Source organism: Caenorhabditis briggsae (assembly GCF_000004555.2).
Source record: "Caenorhabditis briggsae complete genome, chrI, whole genome shotgun sequence".
NCBI classification, from domain to species: Eukaryota; Metazoa; Nematoda; class Chromadorea; order Rhabditida; family Rhabditidae; genus Caenorhabditis; species Caenorhabditis briggsae.
This window is the reverse complement of record NC_013489.2, coordinates 10,893,331-10,904,020: the sequence shown is the minus strand read 5'-3', so window position 1 is coordinate 10,904,020 and position 10,690 is coordinate 10,893,331. Positions and strand designations below refer to the sequence as shown.

Sequence of the window (10,690 nt, the reverse complement as noted above, 5' to 3'; positions counted from 1 at the left end):
TTAAAGATGGTTTGCGGTGAAAAATTTATTGCTTTATTTTGTGCAAAAATCCATGTAGATTCCCATAAAAACAAAGAAAAAATTCAAAAAAAAATTTCTTCATTGAGATTCGAATTTTTATTGATTTTTAGTTCTTTGAAGATTTCAAAATGTTCTTGTTAATTTCCTCCCAGGTGTATGAAAAAACCTGGCAAAAATCTAAATACTAAAAATCAATAAAAATTCGAATTTCGCGCGCTTTTACCGGCAGTTGGCCTAGAAAACTCACACCTTGCCGCTGGGCCACCGGATCCCCCTTTGACTTTTCGATGCCGTTTTTCTCAATGAAGGAATTTTTTTGAATTTTTTCTTTGTTTTTATGGGAATCTACATGGATTTCTTCACAAAATAAAGCAATACAATTTTTCACCGCATACCACCTTTAATGCAGCAGCGAAAATCAAAAAATGTATGTTTCACATCACTTTAATAAAAAATTGTATAGATACCTGGAGGTTGTAGTCATCATAAATTGTAAAAAAATGAGTAAAAAACTTGCCTGATAAAACTTGTCGGACATTGTTTAGAAACCTAAAATTAGCCTAAATGATCACAAACATTATGCCTAAATCTGCCTAAATGCTCACAAAGAATCAGACAAAGTCACTGCTGCAGCGAAAATTTTCAATACAAAAATTTATGTTTCACATCATTTTAATAAACATGTATTTCTAATCAATGAGAAATTCTCTCTTTCTGTTGCCCGAACCAGTGAAAAAAATTTAAATTGTAAACTGGTCGCCGTGGCTGAAAGTCCCAGAAAGAGGAACACTGTAAACGGAAAATATTTCGGGTTACCAAATTTATTTACCGATTTTTCTGTGATTTCCGCCCATTCAAGTCGGACAACCTAACATTGCTACAGCCGAGAAAAATCTGGGAAACGAAAATATGCTTACTAGTTAGTTAGTTAGTTAGTTAGTCAGTTGTTAGTTAGTTTACGGTTCGTTCTGGGACTTTTAGCCCCGGCCATTGTCCTAATTTTTTTTACATGGTCCACCTTACCGTATTATTCTGACCCTATCAATTCCAGGTAATCCTCTACGGTTCAACAATCTACGTCGTCGGCCACGTGCTTCTATCTCTCGGTGCTGTCCCATTCCTCTCCTACCCAATCCGATCATCACTTGATTTCTCCGGCCTTTTTGTGATCGCTTTTGCCACCGGATGCATCAAACCGTGTGTTTCTGCATTTGCAGCTGATCAGGTACATAGGAGGATATTTTCTACCCAACCTAAACAATAATTTCAGTTCACCGAGGACCAAAAAGATCTGCGTTCCCAGTTCTTCTCATTCTTCTACTTTGCCATCAACGGAGGATCTCTTTTCGCTATTATCATCACTCCAATCCTCCGTGGACGTGTTCAATGCTTCGGAAATCAACACTGCTTTCCACTAGCCTTCGGTGTTCCCGGAGTTCTTATGCTATTGGCTCTTGTGCTCTTTTTACTCGGATGGTCTCAATATAGAAAGTATCCACCAAGCAAGGAAAACGTCGGAAGCAAAGTGATCGCTGTTATCTACACATCTCTTCGTAAAATGGTTGGAGGTGCTTCTAGAGATAAACCAGTGACTCATTGGCTTGATCACGCGGCTCCAGAACATTCTCAAAAAATGATTGACTCTGTTAGAGGCCTTCTGAATGTCGCTGTCATATTCTGTCCACTGATTTTCTTCTGGGCACTTTTTGATCAACAAGGATCTACATGGGTTCTTCAGGCACGTCGTCTCGATGGAAGAGTCGGTCATTTCTCAATCCTTCCTGAACAAATCCACGCTATCAATCCGATTTGTGTTCTTATCCTGGTCCCGATTTTCGAGGGATGGGTTTATCCAGCATTGAGGAAGGTTACCAAAGTGACTCCGTTGAGGAAAATGGCTGTTGGAGGTCTTTTGACCGCTTTCTCGTTTGCTATTGCTGGAGTTTTGCAGGTACTGTATTCTTATATACTGTATTTTTATTAGGTTCAAAGTAAGGAATTTTCAGTTGAAAGTAAACGAAACGATGGAATTCCCACCAACACTTGGAAGAATTTACTTGCAAAGAGTTGGAAATGAAAGTTTGATCACTGATTTTAGATTCAAGAATTCTGGAGAACTCATCGGAGGTAAGTATGCTCTATTGGACCAGGTAACAACAGGCTACTAAACTTTCCTGTTTCTTCGAGTTTATGAAGTCAAACGCACTCTCTGTTATTAATTTAAAAAAGAAAGTTAAAAATAATAACTATGTTCGCTAGAGTATATTTACATATTTTTATTTGATGCTTTTCGATATTGCAAACGCGCCCTAATCACAAAAATTTCAAATTTTGCAGACGGAATGCTTCCAAAAGGGCGTACCGAACTCGACGCTGGCATCTACACCTTCAACACTGGAATTAAAAATGAATCTCAAGAAATCGACATCTCAATTCAGAATAAGGGATATGTGATGGCTGTGTTCAGACTTGATCAAGGAGTGTAAGTGTAATTGCAATTGCGCTCTATTGAACTATCCATTTTATTTTTATAGAAAAGTTGTGAAATTCGACTACAAAGTTGAGAAAACTGACAATGGAGCGACCAGAGTTTTTGTGGTTTCTGCCAAGGACGATGAGAACACTTTGGTTTATGCTATCAACAAAAAGTGAGATTTCGAAAAAAGCTGAGAAAAGATAAGATTTCGAAACTTTCAGAGGAAAAATCCTGAGCAGTTGCGAGTTGAAATCCGGATCCTATGTTGATGTGATTCCTGGAATCATTAGCGATCCGAACGTCAGATTGTACTGGGGACCAAAGAGTAGCTGCTCTGGAGCTGATTGTCCGAATACTGTGGCACTGAATGCTCAAATGGGAGCTGTACACGTTCTACACATTCATCCTTCCACCACTGAAGATGATTTCAATTTATTGGTGAGTTGAGAAATATGTTCTTGTTTTTGAGCCAACTCATCTCAGTCCTTGTGTAAGATATCAAAAAGTGGTCAACTGACAAAATGTTTCTCGTTTTATGATAAACATTTTTTCAGTTTAACACTTTTTGTAATCTGTCACAGGAACCGAGATAAATCTTCTCAAATTTAAGAGCGCTCTATTAGTGTAGACGTTAATCAAGTGTTTTGATAAGAGCGCGCGCTCTTGTACGTCCTTTGTCTTCTCCTCCTTTGCCGCCCGGTTAGCTCAGTCGCTAGAGCACCAGACTCTTAAAGGTGGGGGGACATGAAAAAAATAATGTTCTCGAAATTCCGTTCAAAGATGCCCCTCAAGGAGTTGAACTTGTGAGGGCGTTGATTGAGGGTGCGGCGCCGCTACCGACTGAGCCACGCGGGCAAAGAGAAAGCCGCTGCCCGATTGCATACATAAATGCGAGAACGACAGCTGTACGCAGAGTGACATTAAGCGTTGTACACTGTCACGGTAGAATGCATACTCTAGCTACAAAAAAAACTACGAAAAATCTCCTGTCCCCCCCACCTTTAATCTGGTTGTCGCGGGTTCGAGCCTTGAATTGGGCTGATGTTTTTTTTGTTTTTTCTTTTGAAACCTCAAAAATATACATAAATGTATTTCCAGGTCCGCCCCAACTCTGTGAGCATTCTCTGGTCCCTCCCACAATACATTATTATCACTCTTGGCGAAGTTTTATTATCTGTAACCGGACTGGAATTCGCCTACTCTCAAGCCGCACCAAATATGAAATCAGTGCTCACAGCTATGTGGCTTTTGACTGTTTTCGCTGGAAACTTAATTGATATGATGATCTCGGGAACTCGCTTGATTCCACATCCAGCATTGGAATTCTTCTTCTACAGTATCCTGATGGTTATTGTTATGGGAGTTTTCATTCTTTTAGGTAAACTTTCTGATTTTGAGATATTTGAAATATCTGAAAATATTTTCAGCCATGCAATATACGTATATCGAAGATAATGATGAGGAGATAACGATAACAGAATCAGAAAAGAAGGATGTGATTGCATTGACTGAAATTGAATCAGGAACTGCTACGTCTGACAAAAAGGAGTGATCCAAAAATTTGAATTTTTCTACAGTATTCTCTTTACTCTCTTTCAAACTGCTTGCTTTAAAATTGCTTGTTTTTCTCTGTCTCTCCCACTTCAACCCCCCAAAAAAGATCTAGTCGATCCGTGTGACTTTAAATTATTACCTTTTTTCTTAGACCACCCCCAACACACATTCCTGGAACGGTGTTTCTGTCATTTTTCTCTATTTCTCTGTTTCTCTCTCCATTCTTGTGTCAATTTTCTCAAATTTCCAGTTGTCTGCTTTCCATTTCGCAAAATTTTTAAAAACTTGATTTTTTTCCTGATTTTGTAAATAAATTGATAATTAAAATTTCTGAGCTACAATCAGCTGAGCTACGCGGTCGACGATTAATAATTGGCAGAACTCTAACTACCGTAATCACTCAATTGGCAGGCCACCCGAACCGCCAACTTTGAGCTTATATATCTCGGTTGCTTTAAAAGATATCAAGAAGCGGTCACTGGCAAAATGTTTATCATAATATCACAAATATTTTGTCAATTGACACATTTTTCATATCTTTCATAGGAATTGAGATATATGGGGTCAAAGTTGACGGTTTGGGTAACTTTTTGTTGAAGTGTTTACCGTATTACAGATTCATTTTTTACAGTTTCAAAACTTTTTGAACCATCAAAAATCGAGATTACGAGATTATTAGTTTGCCATTATCAATAATTGTCGGAATAAAAAAACTGTCACCTCATGTGTAAAGAGTTAGTTCACCCCGCCCCCGCAACCGTCGCATGAGGATTTTTCAACCCTGCGGCGCGCTTTCTCATTTTCTCACATTTTAGTGTATTTCAGGTATTTTTCTTTGAAATAAGTTAATATTTTTTAAAAGTTAATTTTTAAAGTTTTCAGAACTTAAAAATACAATTGTGTTGAATACAAAAATCTCCTAGGTTTTCATGTAAATAGAAAAACTGAAAAAAAAGAGAAATCGAAGGATAACGAACAAAAGTGTGGACTACAATCGCAAGATATTTGCTTTTTTCAAATAAAAATAGTGTATTTAAAAAAAAATTCTGGATTGGACAAAGCTTTTTGCATAGACCTACAGTAACCGACTATTTTATAGATTAAATTTTTACGGTTTCGAAGTGGTTTTATTAATCAGACATGAAGGTTATAAGATAGTGGGGTTTTTTATTGAACAGTATTCATTGAAAGCTTTCAAAAATTTTCAGATCAAGAAATTCTGAAATTCAATAATCTTATACGTGAAATTCCCCCAACATCCACGAAAGATCCACTGTCTCAAATCGCCAAAAACATGCCACGCGCCTTTAAAGTTCCCAACTTACCTTGTCTTCTATGAGCAGTGTCTTACCAATGGAGGAGCCAACCGAAACTGTGTCAGCCGCTAATACAAACACCGAGATAGACATTATGGACATTTTGGAAATTCCAAGAGCCCCTGATAAAACCACAAAACCTCGAAAGAAAAGAGCAAGAACGTTTCCGTTGGAATAGTAAGTGGATTACTGTAGTTAGATTACTGTAGCATCGAATTTTTCAGCTGGAAAGTGGAACCACCATGGCAACAAATCGAGGAAGAAATCGATGAGGCGATTTTTTTGACCTGGAAAGAGCAGGATAGAGTAGCAAATAATAAAATACAAATGGCTTTAGATAAGAAGAAAGAAATGGCTGAAACTTCGAAAATAGACTCAAAAAAGGCAGAAAAAGTTAAGATTCAGGGGCCGACAGTTAAGAAAGTAAAGATTCAAAAGGAGATTTCAAACGAAACTAAACAAGCGAGGCTGGAGAAATTGAAGGCTTGTCAAGAGAGAATTACGGAGAAGAGAAAAGCGAAAAAGCTTCAAGGACAAGAAAAACGGAAGGAGGACCTGTTGAAAAAGTATGGAAGTATTGAACTTCGAAAGTTAAAAATGTAATTCTTCAATAAATTTTTTCTGTTTCTTCTGTTTCTTCTCTTGCCTTCTCCCCCTCTCTCTCTTCTTCCCCAATCATCTCGTCATTCTTATACGCCCTTGACCTCTTCCCTTTCGCCGCCCGGTTAGCTCAGTCGGTAGAGCACCAGACTCTTAATCTGGTTGTCGCGGGTTCGAGCCCCGCATTGGGCTGATGTTTTTTCTAAACTTTTTTGACGTTGTTGTTATATTTTTAGCTTCTAGAAACACTTACAAATAAATTAACATCATTTTTTTTGAAAGATTGTTTCTGGTTTTTATTTAATTTTTACTTCTTTCAAAGTTCTTTGTTACTTTGGTTATTAGAAACGAAAATCTATATACGTTTAAAGAAAACGATCAACTTCCAGAATTTTGAATTTTCCGAACCATCGTAAATTTGTTTTATTCAGTTTTCATCTTTGTAACCAGAAAGTCATTTCCCCGCATTTCTCTTTTCCCTCTCGTCTCGCCGGTTTCATTCCCCCGCTCCTTCTCACTTTTCCGCCGCCCTTGTGATTGTCCGCCGCGACATGAACATTCGTGCCGTCGATAGCTCAGTTGGTAGAGCGGAGGACTGTAGAGTCAGTGGGTATCCTTAGGTCGCTGGTTCGAATCCGGCTCGACGGAATTCTTTTTTTTCTTTTTTTATACAAAAATATAAAAATAAATTTTTTATTGATTCAATCAGTAGTAATGAGTCGAATAAAAGTGTCTTCGAGCGATGCTTGTGCCAGCATGTAGTCTTTTGCATTCGCCTTCTTTGCCAATGCTTCCACCTCTCTGTATTTCTCGGACCATTTGTCAGATTTTTTCTTTGGAACCTGAAATTGTTTTTGTTAGTAGGAAGAGCTCAAAATATTACAGGAAAGTTACCTCCCAAACGAGACTAGTCGTCAAACTGGATTCTGGAGTTTTCAAAACAGCCTCTGGCATTTCTTGGGACACTTTCTTACACACAGCTTCCCGATCTTTAATTTGATGTAAAACCAAAGTCATCATGTAGGTATTTCCATATTGTGATTTCAACGATTGACTCGTTCCCAACGCAATCATTTCCCCTTTTCTCAAAATTCCAATTCTCGTACACAGTGCTTCGCACTCTTCCATTGAATGGGATGTCAGGACGATTGAGCACTTATCTTGTTCTCTCATTTCATGAATAATATCCCAGATTTCCCTACGGGCTCGTGGATCTATTCCAGCAGTTGGCTCGTCAAGAATGATACAGTGTGCACGGGACATTAAAGCGATTCCAACCGAGATTTTCCGTTTTTGACCACCACTGTAATAGAAAAATTGAGAAATAACATAAAACCTTTAATCCAATGAATGTATCTCGGTTCCTGTCAAAGGTATAAAATTTTTTCAGCTGATAAAATGTTTATCAAAATATCACTAACATTTTATCAGCTTACACATTATTTATATCTTTCACAGAAAATGAGATAATTGACCTCAACCTTTACAGTTTGGGGAGCCCTTCTATTACATGTTATACGGTAGGGAAAAATCTAGTACCTGCAATTCTTGACCAATTTATTTCCATGCTCCTTCATTCCGACACACTCCAGAATCATTTCCACTACTTCGTTCACATTTGGATACCCTTGAAGTTTTGCCATTACTATCAAAGTCTGCCTACAGGAAATTTGTTGGAGCATCGCATCGAATTGTGGGCAATATCCGATATGCTGAAAAAAAAATCTAAAATCTTGAAAAAAAAAGTTATGTACAATATCCTTGGTGATATCCTTCAAATCAATGGTGACATTTCCTCCAGTTGGCATTGTGAGTCCAGTGATAATATCAAAAGTGGTCGTTTTTCCAGCTCCATTCGCTCCGAGCATTCCAAAACATTCCTCGTGACCGACTGAAACGGATAGACCGTTGATAGCGCGGAAACTTCCGAAATCTTTGATGAGACCCTACAAAAAAATTTGAATTGGGGCCAAATTATTATTCTGGTACAAAAAATTTATGTTTCACATTATTTTAATAACGTGTATTTTTACTCAACAAACATTCTGTAGACCACAACGACCTTTCGGAAAAATCGGAGCCGTGGAACAGAAAAAGCCCCGGTGGCCCGNGNACGNGNGACCCACAACGACAACTCCCCTACCCTAAGAAAAAATTATTTTAGGTTACTGTAGTTGTCGTTGTGGGATCGTCGGCCACGGCCACATGAATTTCTCTTCCACAGCTCCGACTTCTTGTACTAGAATAGTATAAGAATAACGATTTCTGAACATCTTCGAAACAACTCAAACTTCGTAATGTATCTTAAGCTTAGAATTGACGCCGGAAAGGTACAGTAACTCTCTGCCACGATATCCCAAAATCTTACTCACATCCACAACGATAACCTTATCTTTCGGATCCACTTTTGGAATCAACTCCTCCTCTTCTTTCACCGCTGAGCACGATTCAATCCCTTTCTGAGAGTTAGATAAGGTTTACCGTAAACCTGTTATAGAAGGGCCCCTATCTCTCAACTTTGAGTCATTTTATTTCGGCTCCTGTCGAAGATACAAAAAAAGTTATCAACTGATAAAATGTTAACCATAACATCACAAAACTTTTATCAGTTTCCACATTACGGAAATCTCTTAGAGGAGCCGAGATAATTGAGCTCAAATTTGACAGTGTGAAGGCATTTCTAATACAGGTTTCAAGGTATGCATAAAAATGGTACACCTACATATTGAACTCTTGACTTTGGTTTAGATTTTCTGTGGAAAACCGAGAAACAAGATCTTCGGATTGGCTTTAATGTGGTACAACACAAAAATGCAGTCATCAGTAAGGCAAAACCCAAAAGGAACATGATTTCAATCACTGAAATTATAGATTCTCAGTCAGATGAGATTACTGTTACACTACTAACAAATTCCATTAAACTCCCACGAGCTTTCAATCTCATCAAACGGCTTTTTGGCCAATCCAGAATGCTCATAAGTTACACCAGTGACCTTGATTATTCCCAAGAACAGACCGACGCTTGGACTGGCGATTCGGAATCCCCACTGGAAAATATCGATTAAAAAAACTTTAAAAAATTCGAAATTTACCTTTATCCCTTCTTTATCCTTATCTTTTCCATGAATTCCAATCGTCATGAAACAAATGGCGCAAGCAAAATAAGTGACAATCATGAAAATGTAGAAAAGGAAAGATCCTTTGGTAGGGGAATTGATGAGGTTCGAGGTTAGATAAACGACTGGTGCCATGTAGAAAAGGAAGCAGTAGAAGAGAATGACGATTCTGAAAAGAAGAAGAAGTACATAATTCTAAGAGAAAACTCACTCATGAACATGACCAGCAAATACTCCAAAAGCCCAGATGAAGATCAGAGTGTAAAACACGATAAAAGTGAAAAGAAGAAAATCCCAAAGGAAAACAACACCCCAATAGGCAAACGAAGAGAGTCCAGTTAGATATTGTTGATGGGTGAATTTACAAACACGTTCTTCGATCAGGTACACAACGGATTGGACGATTACTCCAGCAAGAATTAGGGAGAGAGTGGGAAGAATGAAAGCGACATCCATTATGATTAGCTGAAAAATAATATTTTTTAATAAATGATTAGAATTCCGAAACTGTCGGTCTTGACACCTATGCATATAGATTTATAACCCTGTTCGAAATAGTTGTATTTTTTAAATTTTGCGTTTCGAAATAAAACTGATCGTAGTTGACACCAGAGATGTCCGGATTCCGGATTCATAGAATTAATTTATTCCGAGTTCCAATAAAATTCTTTTCTTCTGGATTTTCCACAAATGTGTCAAACGCCATATACCGTAAACCTTTAATAGAAGAGCCCCCCTTATTGTCCAGTTTGAGCTAATTAATCTCGGTTCCCATGAGGAATTTCAAAAAAGTGTCAACGAATAAAATATTTGTGGTATTATGATGAAAATGTATTTTGTTGACAGATTTTTAAGGTCTGTGACAGGAACCTAGGTAAATTGGTTCAAAAATAAGCTCAAAACCAGAAGCAGTGATGTATAGGCCTAAAAATTTGGTAATCATAAATGACACTTAATGACACTTGTTTGAAAATTTGAAAGTGCACGCTCTCCCACAGAACATTTCCGAACTGCAAATTAATTTTTGATCTACAGAAAAAAAAGTTTGGCGCGATCACAATTGCAGGTCTAAAACCATAATTTCAGAATTTTTTATCTGATTTTGTGGAGTTCCAAGATGATTCAACAGATTCTTAAAAAATTAATTAGTGGTTATAGATTCATGTATGGTCCTTTTCCCGAAGAAAAAATGTCGAAAATGGTCATTTTTTTAAGGTTTTTTACAGAAAAAATCTATCTCCTCTTTCAGTTTTTGACATTTCTAGGAGTTCTATAGCTCAAAAAAACCGCACTTATTTTCTCTACATTTTCTATGGACGAATTTTTAATTCGTCTGATAAAACTTTTTTTATAATCAAAAAACAACGCAAAAATGCTATTTTGTGCAATTTCATGAGGTTTTTGAATTATAAAAAAAGTTATATCAGACAATTTAAAAATTCATTCATAGAAAATGTAGAGAAAATATGTGCGGTTTTTTTGAAATATAGAAATTCTAGAAATGTCAAAAACTGAAAGAGGAGATTGATTTTTTCTGTAAAAAAAACTTTCAAAACGACCATTTTTGACATTTTTTTCTTCCGGAAAACGACCATACATGAATCTAT

General features: G+C 37.2%; 3 protein-coding genes and 2 non-coding genes across 5 annotated transcripts in view; 4 read left to right on the top strand and 1 right to left on the bottom strand.

Moving 5' to 3' along the window:
• The window catches only part of Cbr-pept-3, a gene marked incomplete at both ends in the record, with an annotated part of 5,463 nt that extends 1,414 nt beyond the window's left edge, over positions 1-4,049 (top strand). Inside the window, 8 exons of the mRNA XM_002640333.1 lie at positions 1,073-1,246; positions 1,292-1,972; positions 2,028-2,148; positions 2,359-2,503; positions 2,556-2,669; positions 2,719-2,935; positions 3,596-3,875; positions 3,925-4,049. Of these exons, the coding sequence (XP_002640379.1) occupies positions 1,073-1,246; positions 1,292-1,972; positions 2,028-2,148; positions 2,359-2,503; positions 2,556-2,669; positions 2,719-2,935; positions 3,596-3,875; positions 3,925-4,049 (1,857 nt within the window). The remainder of the gene's footprint in view (positions 1-1,072; positions 1,247-1,291; positions 1,973-2,027; positions 2,149-2,358; positions 2,504-2,555; positions 2,670-2,718; positions 2,936-3,595; positions 3,876-3,924) is intronic.
• Positions 4,050-5,386: 1,337 nt separating this feature from the next.
• CBG25388 lies at positions 5,387-5,970 on the top strand (the record flags this gene model as incomplete). The annotated part of the gene is made up of 2 exons (XM_045241228.1): positions 5,387-5,544; positions 5,592-5,970. The coding sequence occupies 2 exons, from the start codon at positions 5,387-5,389 to the stop codon at positions 5,968-5,970; spliced, it is 537 nt and encodes a 178-aa protein (XP_045100315.1).
• Positions 5,971-6,086: 116 nt separating this feature from the next.
• Positions 6,087-6,159, top strand: CBG28783. Its single transcript has one exon. It is a non-coding gene (tRNA).
• A 372-nt stretch (positions 6,160-6,531) lies between these two features.
• CBG28199 lies at positions 6,532-6,615 on the top strand. The gene is given in 2 exon segments: positions 6,532-6,569; positions 6,579-6,615. It is a non-coding gene (tRNA).
• A 53-nt stretch (positions 6,616-6,668) lies between these two features.
• Cbr-abt-5 overlaps positions 6,669-10,690 on the bottom strand; it is a gene marked incomplete at both ends in the record, with an annotated part of 9,043 nt that continues 5,021 nt past the window's right edge. Inside the window, 7 exons of the mRNA XM_045241227.1 lie at positions 6,669-6,809; positions 6,862-7,270; positions 7,507-7,913; positions 8,340-8,426; positions 8,690-8,826; positions 8,876-9,252; positions 9,295-9,548. Of these exons, the coding sequence (XP_045096991.1) occupies positions 6,669-6,809; positions 6,862-7,270; positions 7,507-7,913; positions 8,340-8,426; positions 8,690-8,826; positions 8,876-9,252; positions 9,295-9,548 (1,812 nt within the window). The remainder of the gene's footprint in view (positions 6,810-6,861; positions 7,271-7,506; positions 7,914-8,339; positions 8,427-8,689; positions 8,827-8,875; positions 9,253-9,294; positions 9,549-10,690) is intronic.